At 36.7% G+C, this 20,548-nt stretch overlaps 3 protein-coding genes across 4 annotated transcripts in view; 2 read left to right on the top strand and 1 right to left on the bottom strand.

The window, feature by feature from the left end:
• grap2a (GRB2 related adaptor protein 2a) overlaps positions 1-1,063 on the top strand; it is a 10,000-nt gene extending 8,937 nt beyond the window's left edge. The window contains exon 9 of one of the 2 annotated variants that reach the window (XM_081349087.1): positions 56-1,063. In XM_081349087.1, coding sequence (XP_081205213.1) covers positions 56-232 — 177 coding nt within the window. In that variant the 3' untranslated portion in view covers positions 233-1,063. The remainder of the gene's footprint in view (positions 1-55) is intronic. The other variant, XM_081349088.1, reaches the window with a different exon arrangement.
• On the top strand, positions 1,057-12,176 carry fam83fa (family with sequence similarity 83 member Fa). Its single transcript, XM_081348838.1, has 5 exons — positions 1,057-1,764; positions 5,203-5,370; positions 8,762-8,883; positions 8,974-9,836; positions 10,458-12,176. Exons 1-5 carry the CDS (start codon positions 1,303-1,305, stop codon positions 10,505-10,507), a joined length of 1,665 nt encoding a protein of 554 aa, XP_081204964.1. The 5' UTR covers positions 1,057-1,302; the 3' UTR covers positions 10,508-12,176.
• On the bottom strand, positions 11,751-20,527 carry cyth4a (cytohesin 4a). Its single transcript, XM_081348963.1, has 14 exons — positions 20,307-20,527; positions 19,799-19,859; positions 19,120-19,193; positions 18,874-18,938; positions 18,021-18,087; positions 17,166-17,284; positions 17,001-17,081; positions 16,784-16,896; positions 16,302-16,450; positions 14,996-15,107; positions 14,670-14,746; positions 14,470-14,541; positions 14,002-14,156; positions 11,751-13,244 (listed from the first exon to the last, which is right to left on the bottom strand). Exons 1-14 carry the CDS (start codon positions 20,310-20,312, stop codon positions 13,160-13,162), a joined length of 1,236 nt encoding a protein of 411 aa, XP_081205089.1. The 5' UTR covers positions 20,313-20,527; the 3' UTR covers positions 11,751-13,159.
• Between the last annotated feature and the right edge of the window lie 21 nt (positions 20,528-20,548).

The raw sequence follows: 20,548 nt of genomic DNA, 5'->3' as shown, positions 1-20,548 counted from the left end.
TATAGAAAGATATTATGGTACTACTGACACTTTATTGTTTGTGTGTGTGTGTCAGAGGTCAACCATACAGGTGAGAGCTGTATATGACTTCACTGCAGAGGAAGATGACGAGTTGGGCTTCAATGCTGGTGACACCATTGAAGTACTGGACCGTTCTGATGCATCGTGGTGGAAAGGTCGATTGCGCGGCAGGACTGGACTATTCCCTGTCAATTACACAGAACAGATCTGATATCTTCGACTGCCTGGAGGTGTGGAATCACCATACTAAATCCATCGTACTCTCGCCAAATGCCTGCCTATAATGTATGGATGGTTGATTATTTTTAAATTACTTTTATAAAGCTGGCTGCAGAACATTTGAAGAGAAGTGAGAAAAAGACATTACTCATGAAGGTCTTTCTTGCTTCTCTTTTTTATACATAACTATACAGTTTTTTTACAAATAAGGTACGAAGGAAGGACTATATCATTTCCCTTATGTCAAATTCTCCTAATGACTAGACGGTTTTCCTTATACAGCATGAATTACTGAATTATACAGTACATTCTGTAGCCCATCCAATGACCGTTTTATCGCTTTCATGTCCAGTTTATTTTCAGTAGAACACACTAACGCAAGAGAAGGTGTTACAGTACCAAGCAAAGCTTTCATGTTACTGTACCAATTTTTGTACTAAAAATCTGTCGTTTGTCAAAATAGGCCTATGGCACAGGCAGAATAGGCTAGCTATGATTATTTTTTTACTATGCAGGATGGAAAATACAGATGGCAAATATGATGATACCAGCGGTAGTATGATGGATTTGAATAAACTTTACCTTTCTGTTTTCAGATATAAGTTGTGTTATTTTTTTTTAAAGGATAGTTCAATCCAAAAAAAAAAAAAAAATCTGTCATCAAACCTGCATGGCTTTCTTTCAATAAGTAAAGTTATACAGGTAGCCTAAATGATAACAAATAACTTATTTTTATTGGTGGTAGTTGTATTTATTATTCAATTTCTGGGCAGTTTTAAAAAATAAATAAAGAGAAAAGTGCTGCGTCAGTCAGGGAAACTACCGTGACAGTTTCATCCGTCTTTTATATTTGTATTAAACAAGTGTCGTCATGTCAGTTCCCAATAACCTTCTTACAGTTCGGCGATGCTCCGCCCACAACTTTACAGAAACCCCGCCCACCCATTCTCTTTAATCTTGCTCTGAAATCACCTCAACCAACCACTCAAACAGGTAAAGGTGGGCTGAGCGTACCGTCTGGAGCCACACAGGTGAACCGTTGTTTCCGGGTGCACAGCTGCCATGGCTGAGTCTCAGCTAGTATGCATGGACGACGATCATGTTAACGTGAAGATACCGGAGTCCAAACCAGAGTTTTATTACAGCGAGGAGCAGCGGGCCGCGCTCGAGCAGCTCCTGAAGAACGGGGATGGCGCGTTTAAGATGCGTCTCAAAGAGGATAACGTTAAAGACTTTCTCTCCGCCAGGGAAATCAAATGGATGCGGGACACGTTCCAGGAATATGACAGTGACTCGGACACCTGCTGCTCACGGTCGCCCCATGATACCAGTGCAGACTCAGGTGTTCACTCTACCTACTGGCCGACCATGTCTGATACGGAGATCCCTCCGCTGGACATCGGTTGGCCTAGCAACGGCCATTACAAAGGGGTAACTCGGGTGTCGGTTTACACCCACCCACCCAAAACTAACAGTCCGCACATTAAAGAGGTGGTCCGCAGACTCATTCAAGAATCTACAAAGGTAGGCGACTAAGGCCGTTTACTACTTGTTCCTAAAAACTAAACTTTTTAATAAATCTATTTTTGTTACTACTAGTAGGCAAGGCTACTTTTAAAAAAAATATTAGTATTATTTGTTCCAATACACTGTAAAAAGAAAGTTGCTGCATTACATTTTTAAGTACAATCAACTTGGATGTTTAAGTCATTTCAACTTAAATTACATAAATCTGACTTCTGTTGAAATTAGTTGAATCTTGTATAGGCCTAACTTATAAAAAGAGCTGAAAATTGCTTAACTTCTTTTGAAAATGTTGTCATAACTTATTGATCATATCATTTTTTACAGTGTAGTAACTAGAATGCAGTTAATTTTCACAATTCAGTAGTAATCTGTTAAGTTAGTCAAATCAAGTCACCTATGTTTATATAGCGTTTTATACAATACAGATTGTTTCAAAGCAGTTGCACAGTGATCAGGAAAATTATTCATTCAAACAGGGTTCATTTCGGCAGCTCTAAAAGAAAACAATGTCATTGCTGAAGTCAGTTCAGTGTTGATTCAGTTCTGTTGTAAATATCAATTATTAAATTAGTTCATTTAATCTATAAAGCAGTTCTTCAGAAAACAGTGATGTCATCGTCCAGCTCAGTTCAGCTCTCATCCAATAGTGTCAGTACAGTCAGATCAATAATATTGTTCAAAATTAGTATTCAATGGCCTACTTACGCATTAGAAAATAGTACTTATTCCTTAAGTAATATTCACTATACTAAAATCACAACAAGTAATGATTCCATTGTTACTACTATTGGCAATTATTTGCCATTCAATTCTATGGTAATCTGTGGTTCACAGCTCAACTGTGTTTTACTAGTAACTCATATTACTAGTACCTACTAGTTCAGCTCCAGGAGATCATGTCTAGTTTTCCTAGTGCCAACTGAATAGTCACCATTACATTTTTAATTAGACCTCTGTTGTGAATTCCCATTGTTCGTAAAACTTACTGTTAAAACTTATTTTTTAAACTATGAAGTAGCCATTCCATCCAGTTAAATAGGATAAAAAGCAATTAGTGATATAACTAGTGACATAATAAATGTTACTGGTAACAACTGGGATAAATACTAATCTGTCTGTCTCAAATAAGATGTTTGAACCACAGATCCTTACACTAAAATCTAATGAATAATTAACTTGTGAAAAACATTCTAGTAACTATTGGATTACTTTATTTAAAATAAAGTACTTACCAATAAAGTAGTAACAATAATGGACATTAAGGAAAGAAGTGATTGTTAATTAGTGTCTTGACTAAGCCTGTTGTTTAAATGTAGTCATATTTATGATGTTATAGATTTATTGGTTTCTATATCATGCACATGATGATGAAGCATGTGGCCTCAACCAGCTTTACTGTAAGTTTATATGGGGCTGTCTTTATGACATGATTCTAAGTTAGTTGTCAGTCATGTGGTTTATACTTATGACTCATGAATGACGTCATCTTTTAAAATAATTACCATTTAACTCTCACCTAACTGTTTTAAAACATGCCATAAAGTTTTGGGGAAACTGAATAAATAATAATGGAATAAAGTTAAGTACAAATATTAAGAATTAAGTTCAGCAGATTTCGTCTGAAGTGAAGAAGTCAGATTTCTTGGAAATTGATGATATCTCTCTCGTGTAGCCTTGGGTTTCGTCTGTAACTGCCTTGTCAATCACACTGCCCGAGGCCTCAAGTCTTACTTATTTGCTACCGGGTTTACACACACACACACACACACACACACACACACACACACACACACACACACACACACACACACACACACACACACACACATGATGTGACTTCCTTAACAGTGAGTTATATTGACACACTTCGGGAACAAAGCATTTCAGCGGCATCAGTCCATCCCCAAGTACTGTACACTAACCCTCAATTAATACAAAAGCTGAAATAAACGTTCATGGAAAATGTAAGCTCAAAAACTGGAGTTCTACTACATTTCATTTAATTCATGTAATTTATATTTTAGCTATATACCTTTCCTCTCACAAATACCTTGTAAATCTGTCATACATTCCAAATGGCATGAGATGATACTTAACAGATCATTAAAATCTTTGTAATTTTTATTTGTAACAGTAAAATTAATACAGTGTGAAATGTATAGCTGGTTAGTTGAGTTTTTGGGGTATAGCTATTGTGTATAGGCTATATCTTGTGTCTGTTCTAGTTTACAATCGTGTACTTATGGTGCAAAGAGCTGTGACAAGTGAGACTTATTTGCGGTGAAACTTATTCAAATACACTTATCAAATGAAGTTAATGTCATTCTGGCAGGTGCTGCAGTTTTGTAGTTACGTTCATGCATAAATAAACGGCAGCTGAGATTTCTTTGTCACTAAATTGTGAATTTATGTTTTTACTATTAGTCTTCAAGCGCAGCTTTTGTAACAGAGATGTGCCTTAATTTCAGAGCCGACTAGCTTTTCATTTTAGTTTGAGGAAATGTGTCAATGTTAGCATTAGACTATGTCTACAGGACATGCCATTTACATATTATTCAGGTTGATCGTGATGCTCACACATATCTTCATGTCATCTGAATGTCTTTGATGTTCATCTGAAGCATGTGGCACCTCCTCTTGAAGAACTGATAAGAAACATGCGTCTTAAAAATAACATTTCCTTGAACTTTAACTTGTGAAGAATGCTTAAAAAGGTTATTAGTTCCTTGTCTGAAAGGGATAGCTTACTCACAATATAATAGGCCTGACTTTTCTAAAAAAGTCACTTTTCTAAAAAAAGAATTCCATATGCATTTTTAATTTTTAGCAGAAGAAGAGAATCTGTGTTATCAAAAGTAAAAAGACACGCCTGTGTTTGTTTTCTCTTTAATGCAAATTGCTTCATTCTTATTTACATAGAGCTTTGACGTGCGAGTCAGTGATGATGAAGAAGGGTTTGAGGCCTAACCTTAAAAACCTTTAGCTTTAACTAGCTTCAAACTTGTTTTTCCACGACATTGAGTTTTATGCTGACCTAGTTTACATTTTGTTTAAATGCTGAAGTGTGTGGTTTATATATAACACATACATGCCCTTTGACCCAGACTGGCTGCTTTGTTTTGTGGATAGCTTGTGGCAGACTCATGTTGAGTTTGGACTTTTGGTCTAAACCCTTTGAGTAGCCCAATCACCTCGCCTCTAATGCGTCTGCTGGAGTGTGTGTAGCTGCTCCCTGTTCTCCCTTCACCTGTATGAGACTTCACGTGTTACCTCAAGCTGAGACAAGCTACAGTGGTAGCACTGTAAAAAGAAGACTAGAGTCATTAAAAAAAAAAAAGGCCAGTGTGGCTTCATACACACCTCAAAGCAGATGCTATGATAAGCTCAGTGAATAAGTTAAGCTCTTACCACTGTTTGGTTTCGCTTGGTTTTCAGTTAGTTGCAGTGGTCATGGACCTGTTGACAGACCTGCAGATCCTGCAGGATCTCTTAGATGCTGCGAGTAAGAGAGGGGTGGCTGTGTACTTGCTGCTGGAGGAGAACGGCTTGCCGCACTTCCTGGACATGAGCAGCAGGTTGCAGATTTCTACACAGCATCTGAGGGTGAGTGAAAATTATTGACTGATTCACAAACGTTACCCCATACATCAAAACAAGGAAAATAATAAATTGTATTTTACATAAAGCAAAAATGAAACCAATTTTAGGTAATCATTTTTTGACAAGTAAGATCATTTCCCCCAACTGTTCATTACAGTAATGCAAAAAAAAGATTCTCTTTCTTCTATTCTCATTACCATAATGTGGAAAAAATGCGGTGTACTGGCTTTAATTCATGATTTTAATTAAAAAAAAAAAAATATATATATATATATATATATATATTATTTTTTATGAAGGTATTGTTTTTAAAATGACTGTAATGAGAATAGTAAAAGTAAAATACCAGGATGCATTATACTAAAGCAAATATAAAATATTTTGGTCCTTTACAGGCTTTGTTTTTGATATTATTTATATTTATTATTATCATTTTATTTTATATTATTTTATATAATTTACCATTTTAACTGCACTATTGTGACCATGGAGTTTAAATCAATTAATATACTGAACAATTATACTGAACAATTCTTGGTAAACTACCAGCTATCAGTGGATTAATCAGTGTCTGTTCTTCAGCCCCATTCAAGTTTTGTTTCTTTCAAAGGGTTAGTTCACCTAAAAATTTAAAATGCTGCCATTAATTAATTACTCACCCTCATGTCAGTCCAAACCCGTAAGTATTTTTTTTATGTGCGTTCACGGGAGCATCATGACGCATGCATGTTGTTCAGGGCTGGACTGGGACAAAAAAATCGGCCCGGGCATTTTGGCCCAGACTGGCCCACTACAAATAATCATAAACACCACCCATCTTTGCACGCCCTTGATATGTATACCAACTCCTATTCCTTTAAACCACTAATGCCATGTAATGAGTGAGTAGGAACAAGTGAGAGTTAACAGATGAAATAACCCAAAAAATTGTCATTTAAACAATGAACAATTGAACTATACTCAACTAACTCAGTGATCTACGTGTTTAATGGGCCGGTCTGTCAAAAAAAAATGAACGCTGACTTTGTCAATGAACGTCATTTGAATGTGTTACACCGGCACAAAGACCCCAGCACCAACAATTAAGCAAAACAAAACAAAACGAGTGGGCCGCCAATGTACAAGTTTTAAGGGCTGTTAAGACAAAGATGATAAAAAATAGAAAAAAAAAAATATGAGATGTATCGGCCCCAAAAAGTTGTAATTGTTTTTTTGTTTTGTTTTTGTGCAAAGCACTCGTCACTTTATAAAATTGAGGTTAAACCACTGGAGTCACATGCATTACTTTAATGATGTCTTTACTACCTTTCTGGAGCTTAAAAGTGGTAGTTGCGTAGCTGTCTATGGAGGGACCGAAAGCTCTCAGATTTAATCAAAAATATCTTCATTTGTGTTCCAAAGATTAACGAAAGTCTTCTGGGTTTGGTATGACATGAGGGTGAGTAATTAATGACAGAGTTTTCATTTTTGGGTGAACTAACCCTTTAATACAAGCTATTAGTAAACCAACATGATCCCTTGCCCCATTGTATTCTTAACTAAAAGAGAAGACACGTGTTATTAAAACAACAATGTTTATATGTTAACAATAGTCAGACTTGCCTTATCAGGCTTTCCTGGAAAAGAAGTCAAACATGAACACATGACTTGCAAGATCACACATAAATGCACATGTTAACAGATTGTCAGTTGAACTTTAAGGGATCTGTGTGAACTTGAAACTCTGGATGGTTCTGCAGCCGTTGCCACAGGGTTCAACTGACTTCCTGGTCTGATGTGCACATGCATAACAGCGCTGTAGAATGAAACCCAGGACTTTCTGCAAGACTGCCCCAAATATCACTGATCTCCTTGAGATACACTGCCAACAAGCCTTATCTATGTGGATTGTTTTATGTAGGACACTGGGGCTTTTTACATTGAGCAATAGAGTTGGATAATTCAGCATTGTTATTTCCTGAAAGAGGATCTGCAGATTTCAACAGAGCTAAGAAAAAAGGGCAACTTGATCTCATTTAGGAGAGTTGTGGAGCACCCTCATCTCTCACGCTTCTGCTTTTTCCCTGTCCATGCCAGCCTTGTACTCGAGTCCTTTTGTAGCTACAGTATTCCTTTCCTTTGAGTCCTCAGTGTGCAAATGAAAGCACCACACCTCTGTATGCAAGGATTTCTTTTTCATTAACCTCACACTAGCGATATATCTGCCCATGTCAGGTGTGTTGACCTGACACATCTTTTGTGAAAGCCAGATTTCACACTTTATACCAGTAGTAAAGGTCCATTCACACCAAGAACGATAACTATAAGGATAACTATATTGGCATCTACACCAACAGGCGATTACGTTCTGTTTTGTCAGGACTGAATACAGGCCATCTTCTGGCTACGCCTCCGCCCCCTCAGGCCTGAAAAGAAAACAGAAGTAAAAGTTGTTTTCGTAAAAATGAAAATAGGGCTATGTGGTTAATTGAAATAAAATCGTAATCACCATATGGCTTTGTGCGGTTATCAAGTTCTAAATGCTGCTATTTAATTTAATATTTGGGCTGCGTGTTTTGTCGTCTGCTGCTTTAAATTCTCAAGCTCTTAAAAGTCGGTGGATTCTGATTGGCTCTTTTTATTGTTTTTATTTTATTATTCTATCAGCTAGAAAACACATTCTGAAAGTAATTTCAACAATATTGTTCCTCTGTGTCATTATTTTTATAGCTGTGGTGTGGACTTCCCTATTCTCATAGACTTAGAATAATTATTAAAACCTTGTAGGTTTAGGAGGGTGTCATCTTTGATGTTTGTACATTTATATTTTTGTATGAAGCCAGGTTTTTTTTATGAAGTCACAATGTGACACCAAAAGTTAAAGCGGACTGTGTGTCTCGTACACATCTTAGCTAAGACTCTGGTCACAATTTTAACCAGTCCATGTCTGTTTTGACATCCTCTTTTACACACATAATTGAAATGATACCGGCTAGCTCTTGAGCTAAAGTTGACTATATTTTTCTATTAACAAAAACAGCAGTTGTGACTGGTTACTGGACAAAAGAGGCATTTCTTAATTCTTCAGACTGAACCTGTGGTAATTTTGACCATAACTTGACTGGAATGCTAAATAAAAAAGATATTTTTAGCTAAACGTTTCTATCACATGCACCAATGTCACCCGTCGCTGTGCTCATTTTGGTTTTTCATTATTATTTCACTGAATGAACCCCAAATTTAAAAATATGGTTAGGTTTTTCTGAAGCATAAGATTGTTCTCGTCATTTTTCCATTGTGACAAAAGAAATGATTTACAGTCCCAGAATTGTGTCTTGGATGGCAAAATCGGGGCAAACTGATGCAGTGTTCACTGTTCATCCTGCTTGAATTATTTTCTCCTTTGCTCTTTCAGAACCTGCGGGTGCGAACCGTGCGGGGCTCTGGCATGCCGCTGTCCTTTGGTCGTCTGCCAGGATCACATTGCTCAAAATATATGTTGGTAGATGGAGAGAAAGTAATGTTTGGATCCTATAGGTTAGTATGTAGACCAAACAGTACAAATTATTGTTCTGTCCACCACTGTGTTCCATCATTACATGTGCTTTACTCTTCCTATCTTCATAGCTTTACATGGAGTTCCTCTAGGATGAACCGGAACACAATCACTGTGATGTCAGGACAAGTTGTTGACTTCTTCGACAATGACTTCAGAGAGCTATATGCAGTGTCTGATAAAGTGGACCTGTACTGTGAGTTTCACATCAGCAAGCCGGCCCTGCCAGTTCCTGTGCTGAAAACGCCAGCAGAACCCAGCAAACTCACAGTTCCCGTATCCACGTCGCGCTTCCAGATCTCTGTAGAGGACAACAAACAGGCGAACCTAAAGGTGCCTGCACATAAATACCACAACCCTAAGTACTCTTTAGTCGTGGGCAACAGTCTAGGTGTAACAGGCTCTCTGCAGGATCTTTCTAAGCTGAGGGACTATGTTGACCAGGCCTCTGTGAGTAACATGGAAAAAATAATCTACCCCAATGGGGACAGTGTATGTTCACAGTCCCCTACATCCCCGGATGGGACAGAGGACGGTAAGGGCGATGGGAAGAAGCCCTCTCTGTTTGGTTCCAAAAAGCAGCGCTCTTCCTTCCGGCATTTCTTGAAAGGCAGAGCAAACAACCAGAGTCCAGATACTGTCTCTAAAACAACCCATCAAAACACAGACACAAAACAGATCAATCATAAAGACACCAAGCTTACCAACAGTTCCAAGGAAGCATCTCGGTTGGCCAATCATATTAAGGTGCAAGAAGATGCATCCAAAAACATTTCTCCCGTTTCTCGCAAGATCTCAGAGACTGAAAGCACTGATGAAATTGAGGATACATTTGAGATCATAAATCCACCACAAGTGAAGTTTAAGCTCAAAAAGAGCAAAATGGGTCCAAGGAGTGTTTCTCTTCAGACTATTGCCACAGATGGCGAGGATGGTATGTATCCTGACTACAGTCATGTACAATATTTTCAAATGGTGCAGTATTTCATGAAGGGCTGCATGATTTGGGGAAAAATCTAATTGTGAATTTTCTGATTAAAATTGTGATTGTTGTTTTAAAATGCATTTTTTAAAATTTGGCAACAACTTTTTGATTTATATAGCAGTATGACAATAAAAATAATACTAATATTACAAATAATAAATTACTATTGAAATATTTCACTGTAAAATTATAAAATGCATATTTAAGAAAAATAATAATAATAATTATTAATAATAATTGTATTCTTCAAGCGTTAAACCATTTGATCATATTTTGACGGAAAACTGCGCGGAGCCCTTAAAGCTTTTCTTTTGAAAATTTTTGAGTATGCATGTTAAAGCAACCCAAACTCAGACAGATGCTGAGATGGAGTTTGTGTGGAGCAACATTTACTCTGAGCTAATGAGCTGCTCATTTGTAAGAACAAAGTGCTGCCCTTCACTCTGAAACACACAGCGCAAATATTTAATTCAATAGGAGCCTTTACAACTTGATAACCACACAAAGCCATATGGCGATTATGGTTTTATTTCAATTAACGCGCAGCCCTATTTTCTGTTTTCTTTTCAGGCCTGAGGGGGCGGAGGCGTAGCCAGAAGAAGGCCTGTATTCAGTCCTGAGGTATCCCTGTGAGAGAAATCAACAAAAATGTGCGCTTCCAGATCAGAACCTTGATTACTGCTGTATATGCTGTAAAAAAAGAGGACATTTTCTTCATTATGAGGATTTTGGACAAGATGTGGATAGTGATTATCCCTACAATTATATTGAGTCAGATGTTAGCTTAAACTTTAAGAATTGGTGCTGTATTTTTAGAGGGTTGAGAAGTTGTTTGAACAGCTTCCAAAATGCTGCTGACACTGTGGAAAAAAAATGACTGAAATATATGTGCAGCCTGGGATCATGTGATCTCCTGCCGGTTACAGAGCTCATTGGAAGTGTCTAAAAATGTAGAATGTTACAATTTTTCTGTTTGGCAGATCTCTGCCCTACATATTATCTCTGTCCCAATCCGTTCTACTTGCCCAATCCTTTAGCCTGTGGCTCCCTCAGAGTCATAGAGGAAAAAGGGAAAGGTCAGTAGCGAAGTTGACAGATGCCCATTGAAAACATGCCTGATCAGTTACCATTAAAGGTGTGGTGACATTTACTGTTGCTCAGAGAACTTTCGCAGACAAAATCCAGCCATTTAAATAGGAATCTGTTTGTTTGGGAGTTTTGCATGAGGGAGAAAAACGAATGTGACCGCGTTCTCTGTAAAGTATGCCGCTCGGACAGAATAGATTTGAGACAACTGATTTTTCCATCATGAGAGCCAATAAATGGCCTTAAATAAATTGATTCTTTGTATTTCTTTTTCATCTAACTTCGTAACTGTGGAAAACTCCCTGGAAGAAAACACAATAAGCTTTATTTTCCAAATGTGAGTTTAATCAGATTTAATTGAGAAGTGGCTAACAATTACTTTATGAAAATTATGAGTTATGAGCAAAGTATTTTGTTTGAGTCCTTGGAGTGATATAGATAGTGAATTATGGTAAATTGGTCATCTTTTTGACAGTTATGTGTCAAAAAGTGACCCAAGTCACCTAAATTCAAAACTGCTGATATTGACGGACAATACAATTTTGCGTTGAATTGCTTTATAAGACAATTGCTTTATAAGACTGTGTCAGTGTGCATATGGTGACATCCACATTACTTGAGCTGACATTGTCAGAGATACGTCAACAGATCAGTTAGACTAACATGGGTGTGACATTTGCCTTAGCTTGTTTGTTAAGAGTGTTTTGATGTGCGCTGCTAAAATGTTTAATGGATAACAACTATAAAAACTGACATGCCTTTTTCTTTTTCTTTTTTGAGAAGACTTCAGTCTACAAAGGTTATCAAATAGTAGTGCTCAACTGCTGAGTTGGCACTTTTTGTAAACTATAACAAGTTAGGAGTAAATTGCTAATCTTGCAAGGGAAAGAGAGGGCTGAAACGATGGTGAGCGAATGACACCGAGATGAAGGAAATGATACACAGGAAGAGGGGAGTGTTCTCTTGTAGACCACAAGTGCAATATAAATGTTGCAAAGGAAGCAACTGTGTTAACCAATACAGTTCAGATATCTTTCTTCAGTAGACTAGATTTTAAATGCTTTAGATACGGTCTCTCATGTTCTATGTAAATATACGCATGTATATTTATGAGTACTGTACTTATAGTTTGTATATATAGGCTACACAGTTCAATGCACGTTTATTTGTATAGCCTTTTCACAATAAATAACGTTTCAAATCAGCTTTACAGAAAAAGCAGAGTCAAGGGGGAAAACAGCTTGGGATTGAATATGTATACACAGTAAATGTATACATGAGTGTGTATTGTAAAAATCGCTCGCCATTTTTTCATATATAAACACCCACACACACACACTCTCGCTCTCTCTCTCTCGCTCTCTCTACATTGATCAACAGTGCCCTCTTCTGGACAAACGAGGCTTGTTCTGCAAATACATTTAATTACAGATCATCAGTAGATCAGCCTAGTGCAGTCATTATATTTTAATAACATGGTTGTAATGTATTCACTAGTTTATGAATTAGTTATCTGTAATTACATAAGCTTAAAATCAAATAATAATATGTGCATTAAATAAATCATTTATTATGTACAGAATATGAACAATTTCAATCTAATAAACATTAATGCTAACCAGCAATGCAATACTTACAAGATGGACATGTTGATAATATATTTTTTAAAACCTATAATTATAGTATTATAAATGTGTTTTAGTCAAATGGAAAATACACAGGGAAAAAAAATAGCCAAAATAGTGATTGAAAACGTAATTAGCCTATTAAATGTAGCTTAAATGTTTTCATTGAAAATTCAAATTTAAACATGACTAGAAAAAATCCTACAGTTACCAGGTGACACTACAATATTTTACAATTTTTTTTACAATATTTTACAAATAAAAGAAACTGCGATCTTTCCAAGATTTCACTTAAGCTTTAAATAAATAGCAAAATATTTGTTGGCGTAACTCCTGAGCACGACGCTGCTGTGTGAGTGAACCCTGAGGCTGCACATGTAGCAGCGGTGACCTCTGTGTGGTGAGAGGGAGGCCTGACAATCAGCACCCTGAGAACCTCATTCATCTTTTCCGTCAGTCCGGTGTACCCATGAACGTCCCATTGGCTACTGTTGGTACTTCAGTCTGTGTGCAACTGTTTAGAAAGATCAGATCTCCTTAGTTCATTAATCTGTCAGCTGTTTAATCGTGTTGTTCGGTGTGGCTGATGATCTTCTTCTTGCGTGCAGATACCAGGTCATAGAAAGGGTCTTTTGTGATACAAGCTCTAAGAACAAGAGAGGAAACGGTTAGACTCAGATACACTTTTCTTTCTCAGTTCCTCTGTCAAAGCTAATCTAAATGCTTTTTCAATTATTTTATTGTTACTGTATGTCTAAGTGTGTGAACATTTCTAAACACCTAATACTTAACTTCCTCTTTCCCATGACTTACAACAACTCATTGCTTTAGTCATAAAAAGACATTTGTTCACACAATTTTTTACAAGGACTGACAGCTGATAAAATGTGATCCACTTGTTTAGAGTGTTGTAAATATCTTCTGTCTACATCATATTCGTCTCTCATATACCTTCCTCCTATCTTTATTTTTTACTATTGTTATTTTATATAAAGGACTTGAATTACCACTGTGTATGAAATGTGCTATATAAATACACTTGCGTTAGTTACATCGGTTGCTATAATAATGATGTAAGCAGGTGAAAAACAGGACAGAAAACTGGAAATTTTGCCTCTGCTCTTTTCAAAGAGGTCTAAAACCATTGACTCGTTCACTCATTCAATATTCACTACTTAGTGAAAGTCACATAGTGTGTTATACGAGGAAAGAGACACCACCTTAAGAAAGTACTGCATTTTGTTTGATGTTAAATGAGTACTGTCCCAAATGATGAGAAAATCCTTGGAATCCTACTTAAAAATGTAACTCTGCAAACTAGGGTTGGGTGCCATTCAGAAATTGTTCATGTTTATAGTATCTGCTTATTTTTAATTGTTCACTCATACTGAGCTTTCTGGTACCTGATGGCCTGGATCCAGTCTGCACGTTCTTCTTCAGAAGCAGCACTGAGTCTGTAGGAGTGATGTTTGCCCATCACAACTCTCCCATCTGTCTCGGTTTTACATGCCTTTATCGTCTCTCCTTTGCGGTGAGGGCTGAACAACTCCAAACAGAACTGAACGCACACATTTTAAAAGAGAAAATGCATATGCCGTCATTTTCAAAAGGTTACATTCCATGGTTACAAGAGGATGTTACATCACAAACATTTAAATGCCGCTTGGTATTACGAGATGCTGACTCAGAAAGAAAAACAGAAACCAGGATCTGGGCAGAGTTTGATTGATAAAGCAAATCTAGACTGTGCTCGCAGAGAGACAGTTATCACTCAGTGACTAAAAATAACCATCAAGCATTAATAGGGGCCTATAGAGCAACACGCTATCTACTGGATCAGTGATAATAGATTAGGTGGAATGGAAAAGTACCTGTTTGTGTCCGGACTCCACCTCGTTCACACTTAAGTTCTCTAGGGGAATGATGCCTTTTGGTTCTTGGTCCTAGGGAGAGAAAAAATGGCCTTTTAATTATATAATTATGAATATTCTTATTCAGCTTGAAAAAAAAAACGAATTTAATGTGTTTTATATCAGCGAACTTGACATTTTTGTAAAGGTAGGGTACTTACAGTGGTGTACTGGAAATAGTAGAGGCAGCCATCAGTCAAAATAAACCACCTCCTCTTCCAGGTCTTTATTCTGCCACCTATGGATTAACCAGAATTGTTACTAACATTCAGAAATATCAAGATGATCAGAAAGAACAGTCCTCTAATCTGATTGGGCTGTTTCACAGCTTGTAATGCTGCTTAATCAAACAAATGATAGGAATGGAACTAATGATGTAAAATGCTCAATTGCAATGCAAACAGGGGTCTATTATAATAGGGATGAAGCTGCCATGTCATAATTTTATTAACTATATTATATAAGTATTAGCTATAGAGTAACAAACCTTCTTTTAGAAGCCAGCCCTCTCGATCAGGATTGAAGAAGGTGTGCGTGAGATCATTGCCGTCATCTTCTGGGATCTTAAAGGGTTCATTCTTAATGCTCTCATAAAGTTTCTACAGAATGTTTCCATAAAGAGAAATGATCAATTCTTGATTATTACAAATTCATGACATCAACAGTGGATTATTAAAAAAGAAATACAAAACTAATTTTCCTTTGAAATAAATTAAATTCCTTAGAAATTACATTTCTAACTACATTTACATTTATGCATTTAGCAGATGCTTTTATTCACATTCAATTCACATTTATTTGTATTGCGCTTTTCACAATACAAAGCAGCTTTACAGAAAATGTATTTCAGAAATGTACATATACAAAACCTACAAAAGAACAGTATTATTGTTCAGGGTCGACAAGATTTTTTATGTTTTTGTCAGAAGTGTCTTCATCAAATCTGCATTTATTAAAAATGATTAAAAAAAAATCATTTAGCATCTGCTAACAAAATGTAATTTGTTCCTGTGATGCAAAGCTGAATTTTCAGCATCATTACTCCAGTCTTCAGTGTCACATGATCCTTCAGAAATCATTATAATATTATGATTTGCTGCTCAAAAAACATTTCTTATTATTATTAATTTACAAAACAGCTAAAAAAAAAAACTGCATTTGAAATAGAAATATTTTGTAACATTATAAATGTGACCCTGGATCACAAAACCAGTCACAAGTAGCACGGGTATATTTGTGGCAACAGCCAACAATACATTGTATGGGTCAAAATTATTGATTTTTCTTTTATGCCAAAAATCATTAGGATATTAAGTAAAGATCATGTTACATGAAGATATTTTGCAAATTTCCTACCGTAAATATAAAACATTTATTTTTGTGAGTGAATGCAGCACAATTGCGAACATAAATGGACAACTTTAAAGGCGATTTTCTCATTGTTTCGATTTTTTTGCACCCTCAGATTCCAGATATCCAAATAATTGTATCTCGACCAAATATTGTCAATTTATCAATGGAATAGAAATGGAATAAATCAATGGAAAGCTTATTTATTCAGCTTTTAGGTGATGTATAACTCTCAATTTAAAAAAAATGTACCCATGTGACTGGTTTTGTGGTCCAGGGTCACAAATGTCTTTACTGTCTCTTGTTTAGATTTTTTAATGCATCCTTGCTGAATAAATAGTAGTGTATCTGAATGAAAAACCCGTGGATTATAAAATACAGTAGATGTGAGTGTTTGGTCTAGCTGTGATTTGAGGGAAAATTGACCCTGTGACCTCTCTCACCTCGAGTAGTTCATTGGGAAGATCTCCTCCATTGTTGATTCCTCTGTTCATGTTGATGAAACGTTCTAGTGTGGTCTTGTCTTTCACACTGGGGTTGTGCAAACTTGTGTTGAGCATGATGATAGCGAAGGAAAGGATGTAACAGGTGTCTGCAACACACACACACACACACACACACACTTCAGATTTTTTTTACAGGATGAATTTTGAGTGTTTAAGCATTCGAATGAAACCTAATTTTTGATGATTACAAAAATATGTTATAGGAAAAAATAAAGAAAAGCAAGTGTCCCCCTAGAAGGACACTACCAGTTAAAAGGCTATAGTCAAACGCTGACATGTATTAATATTACCATGAACTGTATAGGCCCAGCAATATGCTGAATTATTAACAATAAGGAAAAAAGCACATTTTGGTTTCTAAATGTCTCTTGAATTTCTTGAAACATGAAACCTATCCTCTAAACGCAGAGGCAAACTACCTGTGGACTGAAAAACCCCAGCGTTACAGGTGCAGTAGCGCAGAGCGAAGGCCTCCATCATGCGGTCGATCTTCTGAGCCTCACCAGGTAGACGGAAACTCCACAAGAACTGCCTATGTCCACAATCACAGATTCCCCCCAAATTGACAAAATCAGTATTTGTAAATGTTACAACGATACAAAGAAATTAAACAGCAAGTTGATGATCTCCTCTCACCTCAAAGCCTGAACTAGATTAAGGTTTGAAAACTCATGAAGGTGAACAAAAGCCTGCAAGATCTGAAGGTGGATCTCCTCCCTGTGGATACAAGAAGGAAATATCTTTTTCTCTATATAAGAGCCACAAGCAGTATTCGCCACAAAAATATAACCATCATCATACCTTTCTCCTAAGAAATCACCAATAGCTGTTTTATTGAGGCCTTCCTCTTTGTAAAGGAACTCAGCCACAGCCTCTGGTATCCACTCCAACAGGTCATTATCCACCAGGTATTGGATACCCTGAAAATGGCACAGTTAAGATCAATGAAATAATGCAGATTTTATACCTCAGACCACTGGCACCACTGTTATCAAACATTCATTGAGAAACAGGATACAGTATAAGATACAGATCTTGACGCATGATTGGCTATGGCAAGACCTTATTCACAGCCATCTTTGATTTTTAACGAGAATGATAGTGAGACTGTGAGGGATAAACATGCATCTCTTCTTCAGTGGGTTGTACTTTTATTTAATGTGTTTTTGGATTGTTCTGCTGACGAAACACAGCAAAAAATATCTTTCCAATAAATTTAGCAGACAAATAACTCCAGACAACATGAGCTGTGGGAAATTCTAAGTGATCTAGGAGCTTTTTACAGCGGATGAAAACTGCTCTGAATAAGGTCTATAGGTATATCAATTGCATCACACAACCTTTTATTGGTGAGATCTTTTACATGTAGGTTTCACATGATTGGGGGGAAATTGGTTTGGTGAAAAGATCAAAACTGGTCGTCGTTTTTTAACATACTGACCATACATACGAAGCTGCTCGGAAAATGCAGTGTGGCTTCAGCTCACTTGTTCTACAGAAAACACAGGATGTGGTTCTATCTTTCTTTCTCTGTCTCTCTCCACCCCCTCTTCCTCTAACCTAGTTTAGCTAAATCTGCTTGTAGTTTTGAAGCTGTTACCCTACATGGATCACGCTGTTTCACTGCATGCAGCTCAAATGATTCATTCTTCATACCTTCTTTGGGTCCATGTTAAACTTCTTTTTTCCACACTGGATTCTCTTGTTCTTCATAACATTTTTACTAGAGGAGAATAAAAAAAATGTCATTATTGTGACAAAAATCATTCTCTTTTCCATAAAATGTTTCGAGCCTGTTTATGACAATAGAGTGTTGATTCAGTTAAATCATGATGAAAGTGTGTAATGGTTGTGGAATATAACCTGTCTAACATTTTCTGTGGCTTAGCTTAGCATGTCCAGATATAAAGTTAGCAATGCCTAGAGCCAAAGCACTTCTCGTAAAATTGATACCAAGAAACAGGAAACAAGTATACCCACGCTCATCGATGGTGTTTCGTGATGTGCGAAAGACTAAACCTGCAAATGTTAACATTCATGGTATAATTCAATTCTGCAGCTTCTAGTGCACATGCAAAGTGTCTTGCGTGTATTCTCAAACTAAAAGACTCAAATCGCCTTTTCCTGACTGTGGAATGGCCATTGCAAGGTTAAGTTTGAGGCCCGAATTGATAGTATGAGTTACATGCTTGGCTCTAGGAGTTTACATAGGAGAAATTTTGATGCACATGTATTCATGCTGCTATGAGGAAAGATGTGGCTTTATTTTATTAGACATTATAACTTTAATCTAAACAACAATACCATTAACCCAAGTGATATATGTGAACACTATAAAAGTGGATGTGAAAATGACCACAATGATTCAATGCTGTCATGAAGAACGGTGCAATACAGAAATAAACTACAGCGAAAAAATGATGTAGCAAGCGTCCAAATACATTGGATTGATTTTATTGTTTTAGTTGCTATGGTACCTCAGAGCTGAGTGATAGCGGTGAATACTCACTTCTCATCATCGGCCTCCATCGTTTGAATTTCTGACATCATGCTTTCAATCTCCAGCCTGAGTTTCTGCAAGAGTGAAGACATTTGTCAACACAAATACCTAACTCCCATCATTTTCTTCACAATGTTTTGCATGACATTTTTCTTTAGCACATACGCTACTTGTATTTGTTTGCTTAAAAGCCTTTGTTATATATGACACTCTTAATCATCATGATATGCAGAAAGACACTATAAAGCCAAATACCTGAATATCATCTAGAATCACATGCTTATGGACGTCAGATTGCTTCTTGTCATTTGTATTGAAAGCTAAAGGTGCTGAAGATGACATGGGAGCACAAATAGATCAACAGTTAGCAACAGTCTCACATCAGATCCTGGATCTCACACTCACGGAGAAGAGGAATAGTACAGAAAGAAAACCCTGAAGTGCAAACACAGCCCAAATGTATCAGCTAAATATAACACTGCTACTTCTGTTTTGGAGAACTGCCCCAAATAGGATGTATTTTGGTCTGTTACTGGTTGCATTAACACAACACTGAAATTTCTGTGGATGATATCACACAATATGTATAATACATACTTACTGACTGTGCCATTTGGGACAGTATTGAATCATTAAGTCATTTTTTAAGCTCTCTTCAAGTAACACACACACAGGTTGCTATTGAGACTCCTTAGATCATTCAATGTTATATCCTTAATTTTAACACTAAAAACACTGCTGGTACTTTAATATCACACACATACTGTATGCCTTTACAAAATGTTCAGTGATCAAGTTTAGATGAAGGGGATATCACAGGTATCCCACTAAAGGTGCACTGGAACATTTTGCCTGAAAATCCCCTAATTCACAGAACTTGTACTGCAGTCTCAGAAAACATCAGTCTTAAGAAAATGATTAAAGAAGAACATACCTTTCCCCCAGAGGAAGCTGTCCTTTCTTTGGGTTCCCATGCCGGCTGTGCTGCAGGGGGACTGAAGTAAAACAGGAAGATCAGTCTCCGAGTCAGTGCACAGACACACATCATTGCATATAACAAAAAATGTCTGTGTGCTGCTCTTACTATATTAGATAACAGACTGTATTAATAACGAGAAGTATTATGGTAATATCTTGATGATGTCAGTTCTTCAGCATACACATTTATAAAATAATAATCAGTTGATAATACAATAATATTCATCCCAGCAACAACCTAACTACCAAAAAAAAAATCAATGTGAAAACACATAAATAACATTTAGTAAAGATAGTAAAATATGTGAGCTAAAAGTAGATGTAAAACTTCTTTCTTACACTATAGCTAAGGAAATCAATTACAAAGTAGGCTATACTATAAAATGGATGTAAAACAAAGTTTTGTCAAAAGCAACAAAAAAAAACAAAACAAACAAACAAAAAAAAGTAGTGAAAACGCATACCTTCATATGTGCAACTCAGTGTGCAAGTAATCGCTGTCCTACAGTACGAATGTAAACGTGAAATGCGCTTTAATTGATGAACAAGCGCTGAGTTCCTGCGGGAGGAGGGTGACGTCTCACGACCATGAATGACAGCTGAGTTCTGAGAACTTATTTCCTCAGCATGTCATAATTTTTCTTTCTTCAAAAATGTGAATAGGATTTAGAATTCACTGACAGACACGTGTGACTTCGCAATTGCT

Source organism: Scardinius erythrophthalmus, assembly GCF_964197995.2.
Source record: "Scardinius erythrophthalmus genome assembly, chromosome: 1".
In the NCBI taxonomy this organism is placed as follows: Eukaryota; Metazoa; Chordata; class Actinopteri; order Cypriniformes; family Leuciscidae; genus Scardinius; species Scardinius erythrophthalmus.
The sequence above is the reverse complement of the archived record's forward strand: the minus strand, read 5'-3'. Positions and strand labels throughout refer to the sequence as shown.